The 23,243-nt window shown below is 43.0% G+C and overlaps 1 protein-coding gene across 6 annotated transcripts in view; it reads left to right on the forward strand.

Annotated features, from left to right (window-relative positions):
- CLYBL (citramalyl-CoA lyase) overlaps positions 1-23,243 on the forward strand; it is a 281,749-nt gene that overhangs the window by 131,189 nt on the left and 127,317 nt on the right. For all 6 annotated transcript variants that reach the window (XM_044250032.1, XM_044250033.1, XM_044250031.1 and 3 more), the window contains exon 2: positions 20,378-20,564. In XM_044250032.1, coding sequence (XP_044105967.1) covers positions 20,378-20,564 — 187 coding nt within the window. The remainder of the gene's footprint in view (positions 1-20,377; positions 20,565-23,243) is intronic.

The following is a 23,243-nucleotide window of genomic DNA, read 5'->3' on the forward strand; positions in this document are numbered from 1 at the left end:
GAGATTCCATTAACCCGCATCATTTTCATGACAGTCACCAAAAAAATTTAAGATGTGGAGAGAGCTATTTTCTCAAAATTGCAAAGCCATTTTCTGGAGGGGGAAAAAATATCCCATGATTACTTTCATATCAAAGAACCCAGTCATGGGGGAAATGAATTAATTTGACACATTTATCAGCCTTTGAGCTTTTGAAGAACTCTGTGAAAGAATCCATGGTTCCAATCTGTCAGGTTGACAGTCTTCTTTCGTGACCTTTAAAAAAAAGTTAAGGAGAAATTGATCTTTCTAGCTCACATTTGCTCAGTTACCTCTATAGCTCTGCTAGGAAACAATCATCTCAGCTTTAAATTTATTTATTTATTTATTTATTTATTTTTGAGGTAGAATAACCCAGTTACTAATGGAATCTCTAAATGGAGAAATTTTGTGAATGGTCTTTTTTATGAAATTTTCTGGTAGACCTATGGCAGTATTTCCTATACTCTCCACTGGCTGTTTGAATACATCAGCTACTAAATATTGTCTTTCATCAGCTACTAAATATTGTCTTTTCTACAACTTGTTTTAGACTCAGATCTTCTTAGGCAGGGATGTGGAAAATGAACCATGTCAGCAGACGACTGTGCTCTGAATATTCACCTTGGGTTAGGAATGGAACTAGTATGCTTTTCATTCCTCACACTCAGAGAGTCGTGATCCATAATTCCTAATCATCCTTACAGACACAAAGGGAAATCAGGTGGCATATCCTTTAAAAGGTTTTTATTACAATTTACCGAAAAGCTCCCGTGTTCTGTGCTTGACAGGTACTGTCTCTCATAGTTTGTGATGGTGCGATTACACTTGTTAATTCATCTATCAGATCTCCTTGGTCATTCCTGGACCAAGTCCTCAGCAACATCAACAGTTAACTATTAATGAACAACATCCTTGGACTTCTTTGTGTTTCTAGGAGCCCCGGGTGGAAGCAGCGCAGAAACAGAAGAGATGCTAATCGCATTGTGTTCTTAAACGTGTTCAGTGAAGGAGTGCAGGTTTCCCTCTTGACCTCAGTGTCACTCCAAGAAAAAAAATCCCTCCAGTTTTCCGTTCAGATAAAACTTCTGCTCCTCCTTCTCTCACCAAAAGTCGAGCAAGAAAGTGGGATTACTGTGAATACCCAGTAACAGGCACATGCTCTATTGTCATCCCCTCCTCAACACAAAACCAGGAGCTTTGAGGAAAAACAAAGCCCCTCTCTTCTCCCCTCCCCTCTCCCAGTGTCCCCTTCTGCGCCCTCACTTCCGGCTGCCTTTCTTCACTCCCAGTTTTCTTACCCACCCCAACTTTCCTCCATCTTTCTCCTTCCTTTCCCTTTCCTCATTCTCTTCCTGCCCCTCACCTCCTCTCAAATAGCCTCCCCTCTTTCTTCTTCCTCTTGTCGGTTGCTGGTTGGCTGGGCTTAGCCAGTATCAAACCCTTCCCGCATCTTCCTTTCAGAAAAGTGGCAGTGTTAACCCTCAGAGGTGCTACCAGAGCGCCACAGGAAGAGCAACTCTGAAAGGTACCCATGCCACAGTTATTAATAAAGATTAATCCATGTGGGGTGTAAACGTGGGTCTCTGTTCTTACGGAAAACTCGCCCCCTTGCTTGGGACCCATTCATGATCACACCTTTGTAGGGATTTTTCCCTGATTCTGGGACTTATCCCACACAAGGTTGCACTCACCTGGAGAACTAGAGTCCTGCAACCATACGAGGCAGACGCATGTGCGACTGAGGGTGTGCTTCGTGACCATGTTTGCTCAGCCCACACATAGCCCATACTGGGCAAGGGCCAGCTTGCGGTGGACTCAGTATTTATTGGATATGTGATCAATACTGAATTTGATCAATACATTTGTGTTTATGAAACGGTAGCATGACTATGACAAAGGAAACAGATTTGGTAACTTTTTTTTCAAATTGTGGTGAGATATACATCATATATAATTCGCCATTTTAAGTGTTTTAAAGTGGACCGTTCAGTGGCATTAAGTACATTCGCAATATTGTGCAACCATTGCCATCATCTCCAGAACTTTCCATCTTCCCAAACTGAAACTCTCTCCCCATTCAGTTTGAACTCCTCATCCCCACCACACCACCATTGTACCCCGTGTCTGAACTTGACTAAGTTCCCCATAGAGGTGGGATTGTACAGTATTTGTCCTTTTGTGTCTGGCTTATTTCACTGAGCGTAATGAGTATCTTAATTTTTGACATGGTTGGTTGTTTGCTTTCTTGTTCTATGTGAAAAAGGACGTCCATTGTAGGGGTCACACTTGCTTTGCCTTTTGGTATTCTGAGTGTCCGAGGAGGCAGAGATCGCTCTGAAACTGCAGGACACAAACTTTACCAAACTGGGCATAAATATGGATTCTTTTTTCCCCCTTACTCCTGCTAAGTCTGCCATTTATTCAATGCCCACCCCTTTTTCTGGAGTTCCATGGCAAGGATAGGTTGAGGTAATTTCCTCACCAGACCCTCTCTTTGTACATGGCACCCCACAAGGGCTGAAAGGCTGGTCCACAGCCCCTGGGTTGCCCCTTCCTGTGCCCAGCGCTTAGAAGCAAACCCACAGTGTAGCACAAACTGCTATCTTGTGTGTCTAGTTTGAATGAAAAAACTATTTCTTCATTTTGGTGCAAAATGGAGCACCCGATTAAGGTGTGGTATAATTGCTTCATGAGAGTGTTCACCCTGAAAATGTTTTCTCGGCTTCTCTGAAGCAGGCTGCACGCTTATTTGTGTTTCCACCACATGCTAATCTCACGAATGGCCCTGTTCTGCCAATGGGAGGACAAATCGCTCTTCTTTTACTCTCGTGCTCAGGGAAAGCTCCCCCCTTCTCTGTGCACTGTTGCCATAGTAACTGAAACAGTTCCTCAGAATAGGGAATCTCTCCGGGCACTTGGGAACTTAGCAAAGTGAGAACATAAATAGGCCTCAGTTATTATAGATGGTGGCATAAATACCTATTATTAAGTCATAAGAATGGTTGAAATTCATAGGTGAATTTTACTGTCTTTGTGGGGGTGGGAAAATGTTGGTTAACAATCTGAGGGTTTTGAAGGGGCGGGGGGTGGGAGGTTGGGGGTACCAGGTGGTGGGTATTAGAGAGGGCACAGATTGCATGGAGCACTGGGTGTGGTGCAAAAACAAAGATTACTGTTATGCTGAAAAGAAATAATTTTTTTTTTAAATGGGCTCTTACTCTTTCTAATTGCATATATTCTTCCATAAGCATCAGAATTGTCATGCAAGGTCAGACCCATGGACCATGCAGGACAGAACTCAGTTTTTCCTAGTATATGAACTTAGAAGAGGCAATGATATAGCTCAGTTGTACTCCTCCAACCCTCCCAAAGAATTAAAGACCCAGCCCCATATAGAGGAATCCATCAGAAATCTGTCATATAGCTGTGGATTTGTGCAGATTTTTCCATAAGAAATTTTTCTTATTTTTTTATTCTTTAAGTAAACTCTACACACAGTTGGGGCTCAAATTCATTACCCTGAGATAAAGAGTCACATATCCTGCTGAACTAGGAAGATGCCCTAAGAAATTTTTATTTTTAACCTTGATCAGTTCTTAGAGTCAAAATCTTATTTTTTGCTTTCTTTTTTTAAAGATTTGAAAAAAAATTTTTTTTTAATTTTTTTGACACAGAGACAGCGAGAGAGGAAACACAAGCAGGGGGAGTAGGAGAGGGAGAAGCAGGTTTCCCTCTGAGCAGGGCTCTATCCCGGGAGTCTAGGATCATGACCTGAGCCCAGGGCAGATGCTTAACGACTGAGCCACCCAGGTGCCCCTAAAGATTTTTATTTTTAAGTAATTTCTACACCCAACGTGGGGTTTGAATTTACAATCCCGAGATTAAGAGATGCATGCTCTTCTAACTGAGTCAGCCGGGGCACTGAGTCAAAATTTCTATAAGAACTTAAAGGGCCATATCATTTCTATGCAGCATCCTAAATAGAAATGTATTGATGTATTATTTTTATTTTTAATTTTTTAAATATATTTTTTAAAGATTTTATTCATTCGTTTGAGAGAGAGAGCCAGAGAGAGCACAAGCAGGGGGAAAGGCAGAGGGAGAGGGAGAAGCAGACTCCCCACTGAACTGGAAGCCCAACATGGGGCATGATTCTGGACCTGGAGATCATGACTTGAGCCAAAGGCAGATGCTAACCATCTGAGCCATCTAGGCACCCCTGTTTATTTATTTTTTAAAGGAGTTTATTAATTTATTTGAGAGAGAGCGAGCAGGAGTTGGGGGGAGGGGCAGGAGGAGAGGAAGAAGCAGGCTCCCTGCTGAGCAGGGAGAGCCTGATATGGATTCAATTCCAGGACCCCGGGATCATGACCTGAGCCAAAGGCAGATGCCCAGCCAACTGAGCCACCCAGGAACCACAAAGTATTTTTTTTTTAAAGTAATCTCTATACTCAACGTGGGGCTCAAACTCACAATCCCGAGATTAAGAGTCACCTGCTTCCACCATCTGAACCTGCCAGACACCACTCTAGCCCCTTTCTCTGCAGCCTTCACTCACTACATCACATCTCTTCTCCTTGAATGTTCCAGAACTGGTGTAAAAAGTGAAAAGGTGTGCAGGAGGCTAGGTGGTCTCCTGCACTGCTGGTGGGAGTAGAATTAGTACCTTTTGGGAAGAAAGTTTGGTGAAATTTACAGAGTATTACAATGATTATGCCCGCTATCCTTTTTTTCCCTCTAAGATTTTATTTTTAAGTAATCTCTACATCCAATATGGAGCTGGAACCCCCAACCCCGAGATCAAGAGTTGCATGCTCCACCAACTAAGCCAGCCAAGCACTCCACACCTGCTATTCTTTGTAGCCCTCTGAGGACAGAGGCTAATGGAAATATGTGGCCCTTTCTCCTTGAACACTTTAGCCCACCACCCAGCTAGCCCTGAGTCTGTTCTTCCCTGCATTCAGCTTACGTTTCCCGAGTCCTCGCACATGCGAGTCACGGTGCTGAGAGTGCATGACAGGAATGACACAGACCAGGTCCCCGCGCACCAGCATCCTGTGCACTGGGTGTGAAGTTGTATATGACCAGTACTAGCTGGGGCCAATTTGGGCCAAATAGAATTTCTGAGAGGGTTGTGGGCAGGCTGGAAAGCTGGGCTTGGAGAATGAGCAGTGAGAAACACCGAGAACACAGCCAGAGTCAGGCCAAGACACCGTCTCCTGCTGCCCCCAGCCCCAATGCCCCTGGCACCACCATCCTTGGGCACTTGCTCTGGCCATCTCCCTCCTTTGCCACTGCCAGGATGGGAGAAGTCTGCACTGTCCTCCATCTTCGCCTTCCTCCTCAAGGCTCCAAGGTCTGTCGATAGTATCTCAGCGGCCACACTGAATCATGTGTCCTCCCCCTTGCTTTCAAGGACCATTGGGTTGCCTACTCTACTCCTACCAAATAGGAAAGATGTTCCTGTCTGGGGTACCTCAAATGGAAAAATTCTGTTAGTTTTGTAGAAGAAAGACAATAAACAAGTCAACTGGTCAATAGTTAATTCATTTCAAAAGGGGAAAATCAGTGAAAGGGACAGTCAAGAATCTTTTTTTTTTTTTTAACAGTCAAGAATCTGAAGTAGAGAGTCATAGGAGAAGTTTGATTGAGTATAAAGGGGTTGGGGAAGCCTTTGTTGAGTAGGTAACGTTTAAACTTGAAGGATGAGGGGGAGCTAGACATGCTGGGATCGAGGAGAAGAAACTTCCAGAGAGGGGATAGCATGTGGGAAGGTTCTGAAGCAAGCAGGAGAAACGTGGCTCACTCAGGGAACTGGGGGAAGATCCCTGTGACTGAGGGTAGTAGCAGAGGGGATGGACAGGCCACAACAGCCAGGGCTATGTTGGCCAGGGTGTAGTATTTGGGGTTTTATGTGAGAACGCCTGAAAGCTGTTGAAGTGTTTGGAGCAGAGGAATAGCATGATCTCACTGACATTTGTAAAGGTCCGCCCTGCCTGTGGTGTGGGTAAGAGACAGGAGAGGAGCAGAAAGGACCTGGGATGGTCATGGGGGCTTGGACCAGGATGAGGGGATGCTGTTTGAAGGTGGGTGGACAGCACAACTGGTTGACTCCTGGTTAAAACCTCATATATGTTAATTATCTAGTTGGTAACATAGAGGAGTTATTTTCAGTTATTTCATTAATGTAGGGAAACAGAACCAGTGGGATATATCTATGTGTATGTGTGTGCATATAAATTAGAGATGCATTATAAGCAATTGTCCCACGTAATTCTGGAGCCTAACAAGTCCCAGATCTGCAGTCAGCATGTGGGAGACCCAGGAGAGCCAATTTCTAGTCTGAAGGCCAGGAGGCTTGAGACCAAGGAGGAACTGATGTCTCAGTCTGAGTCCAAAGGCAGGAAAAGGAACCCATGTCCCAGCTGGAAGACAGGCAGGAGGAAGTCCCTTCTATTTGAGGGAGTGTCAGTCTTTTTATTCACCCTCCCTTCCTCCTTCCCCCCTTCCTTCCTTCCTCCCTCTTTCTCTCTCTTTCATTCTTTCTTTTTTTAAAGATTTTATTTATTTATTTGAGAGAGAGAGTGAGTAAGAAAGAACCTGAGAGGGCAGAAGATCAGAGAGAGAAGCAGACTCCCGGTTGAGCAGGGAGCCCGATGCAGGACTTAATCCTAGGACTCCAGGATCATGACCTGAGCCGAAGGCAGTCGTTTAACCAACTAAGCCACCCAGGTACCCTCTTTATTTTTTTTTAACACTTCAAAAAATTTTTATTTCACAGAGAATGGGAGAGTAGGGGGAGGGGCAGAGAGGGACTCTTAAGCAGACTTCATGCCCAGCATGGAGCCTGATGTGGGGCTCGATCTCACAACCCTGTGATCATGACCTGACCTGAAATCAAGAGTCAGATGCTTAACTGATAGAGCCACCCAGGCACCCCTCAGCCTTTTTGTTCTATTCAGACTTTCAGCTGATTGGATGGGGCTCACATATATTAGGGAAAGCAATCTGTTTTGCTCAGTCTACCATTCAGCTATTAATCTTGTATGAGAAACATCTTCACAGACACACCCAGAATAAGTTTGACCAAGTATCTGGGCACCCCATGGGCCAGTTCAGTTGACACAAAATTAACCATCCAAGTATTACTGAGGTCCTATTATAAAGACACTGGTAAAGAGCTTGACTACCTTAAATATATGATTAATAGTGAGTTTGATTAGTACACTAAAATTTTTCTTTTCTTTCTTTTTTAATATTTTACTTATTTATTTGACAGAGAGCCAGAGAGAGCCAGAGAGCACAAACAGAGGGAATGGCAGAGGGAGAGGAAGAAGCAGGCTCCCCACAGAGCAGGGAACCCAGTACCGGACTTGATCTCGTGACCTGAGCTGAAGGCAGACACTTAACATTCTGACCCACCCAGGCGCCCCTAAAATTTTTCTTACGATAAATTTACTTGAATTTAATATTATGACTTGGAATGAATTATGTGACCCAAGTCATTATTATCTTCATGATAATTGTTTTTTAATTCCATTTTGAATTCAAGAAGTAATGACTTTTAAAATTCCTGAATTGGGGCACCTGGGTAGCTCAGTTCATTAAGCGACCAACTCTTGATCTTGGCTTAGATCTTGATCTCAGGGTCATTAAGTTCAGACCCTGCACTGGGCTCCACACTGGGCATGGAGTCATTTACAAAACAAAATAAAAATGTCCTGAGTCAAGTTCTTATCTACACTTGGTTAATTCTGGACTGCCATTTATCTGTCTATCTACCTATAGGTGAGAAAACACTGGAGGTGGAGGGAGCAGAGAGAGGGATAAGCAGCTTCTATGCTGAGTGTGGAGCCCACCATGGGGCTCAGTCTCATGATCCTGAGATCATGACCTGAGCTAAATCAAGAGTTGGACACTTCACTGACTGAGCCACCCAGGTGCCCTTGTTTATTTATTTTTATTTGTTTATTTTAATTTTTTAAAAGAGGGATGGGGGAAAGGTAGAGGGAGGGGGAGAATCTTAAACAGGCTCTGCAGGCTTCACGCCTAACATGGAGCCCAGTGTGGGGCTCAGTCTTACAACCCTGAGCTCATGAGCTGAAATCAAGAGTCTGGACTGCCTGCCATTTAGGTGATTTGAGAGGGGTCCCTGGGTGGCTCAGTCGGTTAAGCATCTGCATTCAACTTGGGTCATGATCCTGGGGTCCTGGGATAGAGCCCTACATTGTGCTCCCTGCTCAGTGGGGAGTCCCTCTGCCTCTGCTCATGCTCTCTCTCTCTCTCTCTCTCAAATAAGTAAATAAAAATCTTTAGAGAATTCAAAGAAAGTATTAGATTCCAAACTTTTTTTGACTATATATGTATATTTTAAAGGATTTATTTATTTATTTATTTGACAGAGAGAGAGAGAGAGAGAGAGCAAGGAGGGAACACAAGCAGGGAGAGTGGTAGAGGGAGAAGCATGCTTCCCAGTGAACAGGGAGCCTGATGTAGGGCTCAATCCCAGGATCCTGGGATCATGACCTGAGTCAAAGGCAGACGCTTAACTGACTGAGCCACCCAGGCGCCCCTGGATTCCAAACTTATGGGATCAAAACATTTGTGTTTATGAAATGATGTTAAGAATGTGACAAGGGAAACGCTTGGAAGTCCTTGAGGCTACCAGCTGGTGGTGCTTGATGAAGGTCATCCACGGGTGGGGTAAGGGCATTTCAGAGCCAGGTATCAGGGTCAAATAGATGTGGAGGACTGGGGGAGGGTCCCTGGACCTTGGTCACCACGCTTTGCCCTGCATTGGCTTTCAGAGAGCTTCTGCAGCTTGTGAAGACACCAGCCCAGGCCTCCATCCTGCTCTGTCCACCCCACACTCTGGATCTGGAGCTTTGCCTGGGATCAGGGAAGTTTCTTCTCTATCTGCATTGGTTGTAACTTGGGTGGGACCCAGCATCAGGGCACTCCACCATCTCAGCTGCCCAGGCCAGAGGAGAGGAGTAGAATCTGGGCAAGCAGCTTGGTGCAAGGTGAGCCAGCCCAGCTGAGCATCTGCCTCCCACAGGGTATGGCCAGCATCCAAATCACCTAGAGTATGGTGAACTTGGACTTGTATGTTGGCTGGCATCTGTGCCATGGAACAACTAGTTGGAGGTGAGGCTGAGCAACAGAAGTTCCTAAGCAGTGGGGGTGCTCTGAAGTGTGGGAGCAGCTGGTGCTATACTGACTCCCGCCCAAACCGGGCGAAGCATCCAGGTCCTGATGCACAAGTCCAGGGAGGCTCCCAAAGCAGAAGCGATGGCGTCCTGGGAGGGAGCTGGGGCAGCCTCTCACTGGTCCTGCAGGTTCCCGCCTTCATTCCTGCAAACTTGACCCCGGGCTGAGGAGAGCAGTCTGGCTCCAGGTTCTGCTGACCTACTTCTGGCTCTTATCAGAGTCAGTACTGAGACCTTGGTCCTCAGTGCGTGGTGTTGTGGGGGCCCAGGGAAAGCTGCCTTAAGATAGCGGAAGAGGGGGGCACCTGGGTGGCTCAGTGGTTAAAGCCTCTGCCTTCAGCTCAGGTCATGATCCCAGGGTCCTGGGATTAAGCCTCACATTAGGCTCTCTACTCAGCAGGGAGCCTGCCTCCTCCTCCTCTCTCTCTGTGCCTGCCTCTCTGCCTACTTGTGATCTGTCTGTCAAATAAATAAAAATCTTTAAAAAAAAAAAAAAAAGATAGCAGAAGAGGAGTCGCTGGAGGAGAACCTGCCTCAGCCACCTACTCACAGAATGTAGTTCTTCTAATGCCACGTTCCCATAGCTCTTGCAGCTCTTGCTTCTTTGGGGTGTTTCCCAGGACACAGAGGACATCTGAGGGTCTGTGATGGCTTCTCCACACCCCAAGCCCTCCAAGCTCCCTCTTCCATGTGGTCCTATTCGTCGTATCTCCTCAGAGACTCTGGGACCTCAGTACCTTAGCTCCTGGCACAGTCTGAGTGGTCAATTCCTGAGAATCCCAGAAACTCTCTTTATCTTTGTGCTTTCTCAGGGTTCTGACCCCCCAGGGATCACTAATTATTTAGTGATAATTAGAATCAGATCTGGGGTTGAAAGCAGCATCCAGCCAGTAGGTCCCGGTCCCTGACCTGTGTGTACTGACAAAAAGTTCTCCGTACCAGGGGTCCCCTGGGTGGCTCAGTCAGCGGAACGTCAACCTCTCAATTTCAGCTCAGGTCAGGATGGGGTCATGGGATCGAGCCCCACATCAAGCTCTGTGCTCAGGGGGAATCTGTTTGAGATTCTCTCTTCTTCCTCTCCCTCTGCCCTTCCTCCCACTCGCTTGCTCTTGCTCTCTCTCAAATAAATAAAGAAGTCTTAAAAAAAAAATTCTCCCTTCCCCAGGTCACTAACTTTGAAAAGCCTGTGAAATTTTCCAGCAAAAATTAAATATCATATAATAAAATCTAATTGCTATTTTAAGAACTCCAGTTGCTATATAAACACATTTCACTTAAGTAAAAATGCATTTGTTAAGTAGGCCAACAGTGAGTTGGCCCAGCATTTGTAAAAGTGTCTGATATACAGGGCTGTTCTTGGACTGTGAATTCATTGTAACTTCAAAAGCAAAGCAGCATGAGTTTGGACACTTTGCTGGAGCACTGGTGGGTCTCAGGAAACTAGAGGCTGGGTGATTTGTATTTGTTAACTTGGGACTCTGACTGTACTGCCTTCAATTTAGTCTTTAGTCTTTCTTTTTCAGGATTTGGGAGTTTCCCTTCACATCTAGTTTGTTGAGTGTTTTTTATCATTAAAAAAAAAATGTCAACTGCTTTTTCTGCATCTATTCAGATTGTCGTGTGATTTTTGTGAAAACTGGAGGTTTGAGTCAAATTGGCTCCAAGTAGGGGTAAATATGACTCCTTGGAAAATACCGGCAGATAGCAGAGGCTCTCTTCCTGGGCTGCACTTCAGACTTTCCCTTGGAAGCTTTAAAGAAACAGTATGCCTGGGACTCATGGCAAGGCTCTGATTTCTTTAGGTTGCAGTGTATGGCCTGGAGTTTTTGCTTTTTCTAAATTCCCCAGGTGATCATAATGGGCAGCCAAAGTAGAGAGCTCTGTACTAGATATCAGCTAAATAAATAAACTGCTAGGATGGGTTTAGAAGTTGCATACCAAATTGCAGATCTTAAAATGGACCTTCTCTTAGTTGATTATTAACTGTTATTTCAAATATTGTTAGCAGTTTGGGTGTTGTTTTATTAGAACTACTTTCATTTAAACTTGGCTTGTTTTCAAGTTTGCTACATTTTCATAGCATCTACTTATAGACAGTGGTAGCACATGACTTGAAAAATTTTTGTTGGACCAAACTTTCCTGTATTAGAGCAGTGGTTACACATTGGAATTATCTAATGATCGTGGTCCTCCAACTTGGTTACCCATCAGAATCCTGTAGGGAACCTTTAGAAGCCCCAGAGCCTAGACCTTCACCCAGACCAATAACACCAAATTTTCTGTGGCTGGAGCTCTAATGTCAGTATATTTGAGAGTTCCCCGGATGATTTCAGCCTGGAGCAGTGGTTCTCAAACTTTCATGTGATAAGCATCCCCTGGAGATTTGTGAATATGCACCTTCTGATTCAGGAGGATGGGATTTTGCATTTCTAACAAGGTCCCCAATGGTGACGGTAGATGCTATCATGAGAGATGGGAAATTCTCACATGAGAGAGGACAAGAGACCTATAGTGCTGGTCTGTAGCCACACATGAGTGGCAAGCACTTAGCTCAGATATGTATTTTTTTTTCAAAGATTTTATTTATTTATTTGACAGAGAGAGATCACAAATAGGCAGAGAGGCAGGCAGAGAGAGAGAGGAGGAAGCAGGCTTCCTGCTGAGCAGAGAGCCCGATGCGGGACTCGATCCCAGGACCCTGAGATCATGACCTGAGCCGAAGGCAGCGGCTTAACCCATTAAGCCACCCAGGCGCCCCTCAGATATGTATTTTTGAGAGAGCCTCGCCCTTTCAATGAATTGAGTTTGATTACGCTGGATGAGGTCCAGAATTTGACCTTCGGTTTTGTTGCTGTTATTGTTGTTTAATTTAATTTAAATTCAGTTTATTAGCATACAGTGTATTATTAGTTTCAGAGGTAGGGTTCAGTGGTTCATCAGTTCTAAACAATACCCAGTGTTCATTACCTCACGTGCCCTCCTTAATGCCCATCACCCAGGTCCCCCCTTCCCCTAACCCCCTCCAGGAACACTCAGTTCGTCTCCTATAGTTAAGAGTTTACTATGGTTTATCTCCCTCTCTGATTTTGTCTTGTTTTTTTCCCTCCCTTCCCCTATGATCCTCTGTTTTGTTTCTTAAATTCCACATGTGAGTGAAGTCATATGATAATTGTTTTTCTCTGATTGACTTATTTTGCTTAGCAATAATACCCTCTAATTCCATCCACACTGTTGTGAATGGCAAGATTTTATTTTTTATGGCTGAGCAATATTCCATTGTGTGTGTATACCACATCTTCTTTATCTATTCATCTGTTGATGGACATTTCCGTAGTTTGGCTATTGTGGACATTGCTGCTATAAACATTGGGGTGCACATGCCCCTTAAGGTCATTACATTTGCACCTTTGGGGTAAATACCTAGTCGTCCCATTGCTGGGTCATAGGATAGCTCTATGCTTAACTTTTTGAAGAAGCACCATACTGTTTTTCACAGTGTCTATACCAGCTTGCATTCCCACCAGCAGTGTGAGAGGGTTCCCCTTTTTCCACATCCTTGCCAACATTTGTTATTTTCCAACTTGCGAATTTTAGCCATTCTGACTGGTGTGAGGTGATATCTCATTCTAGTTTTGATTTTGACTTTTTTTTTTTTTTTAAGATTTTATTTATTTAACTGAGAGAGAGGGAAAGAGAGTGCGTGAGCAGGGGGAGGGGCAGAGGGAGAGGAAAAGAGAGACTCCGAGCAGACTCCCCACTGAGCATGGAGCCTGATGTAGGGCTAGATCCTGAGACCATGACCTGAGCCAAAATCAAGAGTCTGGTACTCAACTCACTGAGACACCGAGGTGCTCCTTACCATTTTTTTTTTTTTTTAAGATTTTATTTATTTATTTGACAGAGATCACAAGTAGGCAGAGAGGCAGGCAGAGGGAGAGAGGAAGGGAAGCAGGCTCCCTGCTGAGCAGAGAGCCCAATGTGGGGCTCGATCCCAGGACCCCGAGACCATGACCTGAGCCAAAGGCAGAGGCTTAACCTACTGAGCCACCCAACGCCCCACTCCTGACCATTTTTAAAAGGTCCTCAAGTGACAGTTATATTGTATCCCAGGTGAAAAACCCCTGCAACATTAGGGGTAACTCTAGTTATATAAGTGGTTCATAAAAATGTATCAGGTGGCAGAGGAAAAGGAGAAAACCAAAACAAGGCCAGGAGAGCCCCCTTCCAGCCAGAGGAACCCCTGGACCTGCTGGGGGATAGCTTACATCCAAAAGAAAGTCCCTTTGTAGAGAGAACTCAACATAAGGCTACCAGATTTTTTCCAACTCCTCTTAAGCCCCTGTTTTGCATATTGTTTGAATACATTTACATGTTGGCTATCAAGAGGCCCTAACTCCAAATATGTAAGATAAAATAGAATAAGTTAGCTCTTGTGACCTACTGCAGTTGTATTCATACGCAGTAGTCAGTGCTGAGCACAACTCAAGTGTGAAACAGATTTTGAAACAGCCGGAGATGGAGCAAGGAAAGGATACAGCCACAGTACCGGGAGGAGGGAGGCTTGGGGAAGCCGAGGTGGGCTTCTGCCACCTGCCCAGAGACAGCCCCCTCCTGGACCTCAGAGTCCACAACAGAACCTGAAGCCCGAACCCCCTCTACACCTTTCTTCTTTTCATTATTCCAAACAGTTTTGCTGCCTTTGAACATTTTCCTTGGAGCTTCATTATGTATGCCCTTTAGCCTTCCTGAACCGTTTGCAGGCCAGCCTTTGGTGTTCTTTCCTGGACCTTGTGCCCATGTCCTGTTTCTTTTGTGCTACCTCCCCGCAGCGCTCAGCACAGTGCGGGTCAGGGCCACTGCGTACAGTTGCGTGGGGTACGCCCTGACCGTGGCACCTACAGAGAGGCACATGTCGGGGCTGAGCCTCAGCTCATCTCCACTCGCCAAAGCATGCTGCCTCAGGAATGGGAGGTTTCCTTTTGGCCTTCCACCTGCTGGAAGGTGTAAGGGGACCCTTTTGTCTTACTTGGACAAAAGGACCTGACATGTGCTCGTGGAGACCCAGTATAGGTCTCTCAGGTGCTTACTCAGCGCTTGCTGAATGGGTGAACGGATGAACAAACAGAGGAAAGAACAGAGTGGAAGGCAGGACCAATAAGAGGCTTCCATAGTCCTCTAGGTCGAGGTTAATGAGGATGTAAATAAATGAGGATGTAAACATTGCAACTAGAGAAAGGAGGGGAGAAACATGGAGAAGCAGCAACAGACTATGGGTCGGATTAAAGTTTCCAGGATGGCAAAGGAAAGAGGGAATAAAAATGACCTCCTGCTTATAATCACCACTAAAACTTCACCGTTCACAAGATAAAGAAGGACAGTGTGGTTGCAGATCTGTCCTACATACCCACCCCAGATTGCTGGCTTTTTTAGGTGATAAGGTAACAGGAATTCTGTGCCTCTTATGTGTGAGGCCCTGTGCTGAGAAGTGTGAAGAAGACATAGGCCTTCCCTTTGCTCAGAGGGCTCATGATCTAGTTGAGGGTCCTGGAGACAAGATTCCTGATGCAGGGCTGTGCATCACACATAGGTGACAAGTTTCAGATAATCATAGTAGCTAAGTGGATGATGCTGTACTGCTTGCAGTGAGTTCTCCCCTGTACAAGGGGGCTCTGTGTTGCTTCTCACTGAAGAGGAAATTAACCGAGATGGCATGATGGGTGGCTTCTCATCCCATCTTCTGAAAGCCAGTCACAGTATCGGATTGAACCATGTGAAATTACCATTTTTGTAGGTCAAATATGGTCAGATATCCCAAACTGCCTATCGTCCATTTTAATACTTTTACTATGCTGGGCTGCCATTTGAGACTTTTGAGAGATTTTAGTGACTTGTTTTAAGCCAGTTGTAAATGAAGTTTTTTAAAGGAGCTCCTGGCTGGCTCAGTTGGATGAGCATGCAACTTTTGATCTTTGGGGTCATGAGTTTGAGCCCTACATTGGGTGTAGAGATTATTTAAATAAATAAACTTTAGGGGCACCCGGGTGGCTCAGTAGTTAAGCATCTGCCTTTGGGTAAGTTCATGATCTCAGGGTCCTGGGATTGAGCCCCACATTGGGCTCCCTGCTCAGCAGAAAGCCTGCTTCTCCCTTTTCCACTCCCCCTGCTTGTGTTCCCCTCTCACTCTGTCTCTCTCTCTCAAATAAATAAATAAAATCTTAAAAAAAACCCACAAAACTTGAAAGAAAGGAATAAAAAAAAGTGTGGTGCTTTTTCTAGTAAATATGCAAAACAGGAAAAAAATATGCAGAAGTAGAAAAATCTTAAACCCAAATTCTACAGTTTAGGGGCATCCCAAACATTTTGGTGTATTTCCTTTCAGATATTTTCCCTTGTATCTTTCACAAAGTTCAGATGTTATTGCATATATAATGTTATAACCTCTGTTTAAGATAACAGTAATTGTCTTAACATCAAGTTGTTTTTTTTTAAAGATTTTATTTATTTATTTATTTGACAGACAGAGATCATAAGTAGGCAGAGAGGCAGGCAGAGAGAGAGAGAGAGATGCAGATTCCCCACTGAGCAGAGAGCCCGATGTGGGGCTTGATCCCAGGACCCTGGGATCATGACCCGAGCCAAAGACAGAGGCTTTAACCCACTGAGCCACCCAGGTACCCCAACATCAAGTATTTTTATAAACGTAATTCTTAACAATAGCATCATATTCCTTGAATATACATACTATAATTCATCCTACTTTTGGACCTAAAAGTTGTTTTCAGTTTCTTAATACTATGCTTATGTAGTCTTATTTCTTTCTTTCTTTTTTTTTTTTTTTAAGATTTTATTTATTTATTTGACAGAGAGAGATCACAAGTAGGCAGAGAGGCAGGCAGAGAGAGAGAGGAGGAAGCAGGCTCCCCGCTGAGCAGAGAGCCCGATGCGGGACTCGATCCCAGGACCCTGAGATCATGACCTGAGCCGAAGGCAGTGGCCCAACCCACTGAGCCACCCAGGCGCCCCTATGTAGTCTTATTTCTTATTCTTTTCTTTTTTGTGGGGGTGGCTTGTAAACAAGGAAAATTTATTTCTCACAGTTCTGGAGACTGGGAAGTCCAAGATCAAGGCTCTGACAGATTTGGTGTCTGATGAGAACTCACTTCCTGGTTGTAGATGATGTCAGTCTTTTCACCATATCCTTACATGACGTAAGGGGGCAGGGAGCTCTCTGGGGCCTTTTTTCTAAGGGCAAAGCCCTCGAGACTTAATCACTGCTCAAAGGCCTCCAAATACACTGGATTATATTTCAACATACTAATTTTAGGGAGACACAAACATTTAGTCTGTAACAATTCCCAAAAAGAATTTTGTCAAATAACTTGAAATGACTGTGTCGAAAACAGGAAACTTTTGAAGTCTTTTGATTTGTATCATCAATTGCCTTTCCAGAACACTTCTGCCACCTTGATTAACTTTAACCTTATTAGCAGAAATTTGTCCTTGATAGCAGTCTGGTTTGGTTGTGAGTGATGAATGCTGCCTAAGAGTTTAAAGATGAGAGAATTAAGGAAAGAAAGAAAGAATTAAAGAAAGAAAGACTCAAGATTCAGCAGAAGCACACAGAAGCAAAGGTATTCTGGAAACAATGACTAGCATGTTGTAGAGACAGTCAAAATCTAGGTTTCCTAGGGTAGATACTTACTGAGTGGCGATATTGGGATAGAAGTTGAGAAAGGGGATATCATCTGAGAGGGAACTTAATCCTGGGCACCTGGGTGGCTCAGTTGGTTAAGCTACTGCTTTTGGCTCAGGTCATGATCCTGGAGTCAATGGATAGAGTCCCTCATCCTGCTCCCTGCCCATCAGGGAGTCTGCTTCTCCGTCTGATCCTCCCCCTTCTCACGCTGTCTTTCTTATTCTCTTTCTCTCTCAAATAAATAAATTATATATGTATATATGTATATTTATTTATTTATTTATTTATTGTCTTTTTAAAGAGTGAACTTAATCCTACAGGTAGTAAGCTGTCGACGTGTTTTAAGCATGGGAAGATATAAGCAAAACAATGTTTTAATGATTTAGAAGGAAACCAGAAACATCATTAACAGTGGCAGATTTTTTTTTAAATGATCATCTGTGTTAAAATTACACTTCATGTAAATGTGCTAGGAATGGTTTGCTCTGGTGTTTAGCATCTGATGGTGATATGATTTACAACATGAGCTGTCTCTGGGAGCTCAGGCTTGATACTCAAATAGTGTAGCTTGGAGACCACAGTGGCTGGATCCAAAATAGTGGTCTGAAGCTATTTCACACAGAGGAAATCTCAGTTTTCCTGAAATGAAGGTCAGTTGCTAGTGAACAGAGATGTCCAGACATCCCTGTCAGGTGAAGTGAGACATTTAGGAAGGTCTTTCCACTAGAGCCATTCTCGGTCCTCTTTTTGGGTTTCACATATGCAGTTACAACAAATTCTGATGAAAAGTAATGTTGACCCCAAGCATTTCTTGGTAAATAAGGTTTCATCTCCTTTAATTGCATTTTAACCAATTTTAAGGAAATGAATATGTTGCAGATTTTTGTTTCCAGTGTGAATAAGTAAAATGTGATTCTTGCTATTGTATTTTCTCCCTTTGTAAAGATAAACCAGATATTTTGAGTCAGGGCAACAACAATGACAGATATTTCAGTTATTCTTTAACTAGCGGGCCATAATATATATTATTTTCATAATATATTAAAATGTCTTATAAAACGTGTCTACTTTTTTAAAGATTTTATTTATTTCAGAGAGAGAGAGAATAGGCATGCAGAAGGGGCAGAGGGAAAGGGAAAAACAGAATCCCAAGTAAATTCCACTGAGCACAGAGCCCAATTTGGGGCTCAGTCTTGCAACCCTGAGATCATGACCTAAGCCAAAACCAACCAGCTAAAGCATGCAGGCACCCTAAGACAAGTACCCTTTTAAAAATCCATCTGTATCTTACCATACTTAATGTAGCACAATGCTGGGGCACCTGGGTGGCTCAGTGGGTTAGGCCACTGCCTTCAGCTCGGGTCATGATCTCGCGTCCCGGGATTGAATCCCGCATCGGGGCTCTCTGCTCAGCAGGGAGCCTGCTTCCTCCTCTCTCTCTCTCTCTCTCTGCCTGCCTCTCTGCCTGCTTGCGATCTCTCTCTGTCGGATAAATAAATAAAATCTTTTTAAAAAAATGTAGCACAATGCTTACGCTGTGGAAAAATAAGACTTGGACTCAAGTTTTATAGTGTATTAAGGTTGGCTACAAGAATGAATGAAGTGCCACACACAAAATTGGTAGGCCACCAAAGACTGAATGATTTTTCTTGCGATTCATTGTCACATGGCACACTGATCATGGCAAAATGTTACAACCATGCAAAATATTTGATGGCATTAACATAGGATAATTTCCAGAAAGGGCTTTCATGAAAAGTATAGCTGATACATTTTTGGAGAGGATGATGCTGTTACTCAGGGTAGAGTAAAACATTAGGGTGTTTCTGACTTGCTGCAGCCTTAACCTTGCCTTAACTGGGTGATTCATGACATAGAGCTTGTCTCTTATGGGGAGGGCTGGCTTCTTAGGTATGTGACCTGGACAGTCACACATCGCTCTGTGCTTAGAAGCGTCTGCTGCGGGATGCCTGGGTGGCTCAGTGGGTTAAGCCTCTATCTTCGGCTCAGGTCATGATCTCAGGGTCCTGGGATTGAGCCCCGCATTGAGCTCTCTGCTTGGGAAGAGCCTGCTTCCCCTTCCCTCTCTGCCTACTTGTGATCTATTTCTCTGTCAAATAAATAAAATCTTAAAAAAGAAGAAGAAGAAGAAGAAGAAGCATCTGGTGCTTGATTTGATGTTCTTCTGTCACCATCTTAAAATTCCTAATAAATTTTGAACAATGGTCTGTATTTTCATTTTACTCTGGGCCCACAAATTATGTAACTGGTCCTGATCTTATTCTCTTGTACCATATATTATGGGCTAAACCATAGTTTTCCCAGCACCAAATTATGGACCAGGTTAGGGTGAGGGCTGTATTGAGCCAAACAAGCTTCTGACCAACTCATGTTGGAGGCTTGGAGGCTAAAGGAGGCTAAACTGAGTCCAGGAGAGAATGAAAGGAGAGAACAGGGGTCAGAATCAGGTAGGGACTACTGACAGTTTTTCCACTAAGAATAACAGCAGTCTATACTCCTGGTACGCCCCCTAACACATCTGCAAAGCTTTCACTGAGCACTTCATGTGCCTTCTTTTCTTTTACTGAATCCTCTCAACAACCTGCAAAATTAATATTGTTTTTATTGACGAGGGATCTGAAGTTTTCAGTAATGAAGTTGCCCATCATTCAGAGCTAGTAATGATCTTTTCCCATTTGTTATTCTTTCTGCTCAGTTATGAAGCAGCTAACCATCCTGTTAATAAAATTGAACTTGAATCACTTTTTTGTCTACTTGACACTCATTGGCACGGAGAGGGCCGTAGACTAATGCTTACATAGGCTGTTTGTTTTCTGCTTCTGTTTGTATACAATTGTAGATAGTTATGTTTTTTAAGACCTTCTGGATATAAATTTCTTTATCTTTTTGTCCAAGGGTGCTATCTTGATAATATATTAATACTGGAAGTGTTTTTCCAAGATGAAATAGGTACACATTCCTTCTTTTTTCGGAAAGTCATCTCAGTAAACAGCTATATATTTTTTAAACTTCAGCCAAAATGGGGGCACCTGGGTGGCTCAGTGGCTAAGCCTCTTCCTCATGACCCTGAGGTCATGATCTCAGGGTCCTGGGATTAAGTGCCACATCGTGCTCCCTGCTCAGAGGGGAGTCTGCTTCCCCCTCTCACTCTGCCTGCTTCTCTGCCTATTTGTGATCTCTCCCTCTCTCTCTGTCAAATAAATAACTAAAAATAAATCTTAAAAAAAAAAAAAAAAAACTTAAGCCAAAATGACATTTTGTTTCTTGGCTATTTCTGTTATTGTTTTTCTAGTTGTTATATGTGATTGTGATCTGCTGAAATTAAAATAGATGATCGTGTTTTCTATTTTAATTTTGCATTAAAATAAGGTTTTTTAAAAATTTGTGAATAGATTCTATTCTAGCCTAACCCCAGTTATGTCTCCTGCAGGAAACCACTTCTGGCAGCTGACGTGCCCAGGCTTGGATATAGTTCCTCATCCTATCACAGGTACATTCCACGGAGGGCCGTGCTCTACGTACCTGGAAATGATGAAAAGAAAATAAAGAAGATTCCCTCCCTGAATGTAGATTGTGCAGTGCTTGACTGCGAGGATGGTGTGGCAATGAACAAAAAGGTAATGGCATGATTTGTACTTAGGATGGGAAGAAATGGATTGATACTTCGTGCTCTCTTGAAGCATGGCTTACTAGTTGCAAAGATTCTACCATAGTCACCTTTTGTTGGTTACTAATATATTCTTGACCCAGCCTTCCTCTCAATTCTGAGTGTGTGTGTGTCTCTTTTCTCCAAGAGAAAGGAAGAACACAACCAAAATATACTTAAAACCATGACTTTTAGTATATGTGACTGTGTACATATATTAATAAAGAGACACTCAATCCTTTTTGGCTATGCAATTTATCAGTTTGGCTAAATGAGTTAATCCGAGAATTGTGATGTAAATTTTTTAGACCAGTAAGATGCAACCAGGAGTTTATTTCTTTTTTTATGTAGGCTCCATGCTGGAGCCCAATGCAGGGCTTGAACTCATGACCTTGAGATAAAGACCTGAGCTGAAACCAAGAGTCTGATGCTCAACTGACTGAGCCAACCAGGTGCCTCAGAAATGTACTTCTTTTTAATATAGAGAAATGGCCTTATCTCCTCTGGGACAAGTGCCAAGAAAATAAAAGACTTCTACAAAGAAGTCACCATTTTCCCTACTTAGTTTTAAGGAAAACTACCTGCAGAACCTTAATCAACTTTTGGCTGATTTCCTCATGGCCTGACGAGAGAACTAAGCCTTAAAAATTATCCATTGCAAGCAGGTACAAAAGTTTCTTATTGGATGGTGGCGTAATGGGTGCTTTTTTGGTTTGCTTAACTTCGTTTTCCAGGTTTTTATAATGTTTTTATAAATGAAAATTGATTTCTTCTGTAATTAGGTGAAATAATTAGGTATAAATCATTATAGCAATAATTTATGTCTGCATGGAACTTTTTAAGTTAAAAACATGTTTTTCCTTGACCTTCTTCTGTCTAGTCCCTAGACAGTGAGGTTGTCTGGGAAGAGATTGTAGGGCTGGGGGACAGAGGGAGCTGACCATCTGGATTCATGCCTATCTGTACACTTTCTTGTCTTAAGTGATCTGAAATAGCATGGCTGTACTATATAGCTTTCTTGATTAATTGCTTTCCTTGGAGGGCCTAGCAAACAAATATTTGCCTTAATTAAAAAAGAAAAAGTTAACTTCCAGCATCTTCCTAAAGTCAAATCAAGACTTTCCAAGTATTTGGAAAAGGATTAGAAGAAGCATGTGGAATCTAAAATGTCTCCTCAACATCTTTGGCATGCCCCAAGGAAAATACAATTAATCTTCTTTTTCCCAGAGATTAAGGTAAATAGGCCTTTTCTTGAAGGATATAATGTGCTTCCAGTATGCTTCCTTCCAAAACTCATGTAGTGCACTCTAAGATTAGATACTAAATTGTAATTTCATTTCTTTGTGACCCAGGGCAATTCACTTTACTTCTTTGCCTCAATTTCTTATCTATACTGTGGGATGACAAAATCTTCTTTTGTCAGGGACAGGGATTATTATGAGGAAAAAGTTTGATAAAATGCCTGGGAGTAGCTTGATTTCCTATAGGAAATAGATTAGATAAGTCCTGTAATAATCATGATTAGAGGGGAATTTATTTTAGCATGTAGCACAGTGAGCCATTAGGTACCCTGATAAACTTCTAATTATATTTCTTTACAAATCTTGAGGCTATCTTCCCATATCCACTGGAGGATATTTCCTGCCACCCAGATAAGTTAGAAATATGGTCCATTCTTGCTTCACATTTTCTTATTGTTCACCTGTGATCTCAAGTTCATCCTTCTACCCAGTGCCTCTACTTATGAGGAAGCTGAAGAAGGAAAGGGGAAGAAAGAATTCATGATGGGCCAGCTGCGCCCACCGTCTTTGCATTCCTATCCAGACAGTGTCTTCATCAGGACACTCCAGTTCTTTTTTTTTTTTTTTTTAAAGATTTTATTTATTTATTTGACAGAGGGAGTGATCACAAGTAGGCAGAGAGGCAGGAGAGGCAGGCAGAAAGAGGGGGGAAGCAAGCTCCCAGCTGAGCAGAGAGCCCGATGTGGGACTCCATCCCAGGACCTGCGATCATGACCTGAGCCAAAGGCAGAGCTCAACCCACTGAGCCACCCAAATACCCTAAAGGACACTCCAGTTCTTAATGCAGTTAAACTTTCCATTAATTAAATTACAAGCTGGGCTTGTAAAAAAATTTTTTTTCTTTAAAATCTCTATCTCGGACTTAATTTTATCTCATATATTTTATTTCATAGCCCTTACTTATCAAGGTCTTTTTGGATTTTGATTTCATCATTCATCATTTATAGCATTTGAGAATTTGACTAGTATATCCTATGAAAATTTAACAAGTTTCTGATGGGAACTTTGAAGAGGTTGGAGCCAAGTACTGTGCAAGCATGCAGCTAAAAGCTTCTGTTCATGTTATATTTGTATAGTGCTGACTAAATGCCAGGCACTGTTCTAAGGGCTTTAATTTGTATAACAACCAAGTGAGGTACTATTATTACACTATTTCTACAGATAGAAACTGAGGCATGGAGAGGTCAGTTTCATGAATCAATACTGTGAGTATGGCTATTCAGTCACTTAATGCTTCTAAAATCTAGTCTTTTCATAAGGATATTACAAGAGATTTTTTTTATCTAATGCCATTTCAAAATAAAGATACCATCCCAATTTACATGCCTAGAAATACCTTCTCCCCCTGC

This window comes from Neovison vison, chromosome 5 (genome assembly GCF_020171115.1).
Source record: "Neovison vison isolate M4711 chromosome 5, ASM_NN_V1, whole genome shotgun sequence".
Taxonomy (NCBI): Eukaryota; Metazoa; Chordata; class Mammalia; order Carnivora; family Mustelidae; genus Neogale; species Neogale vison.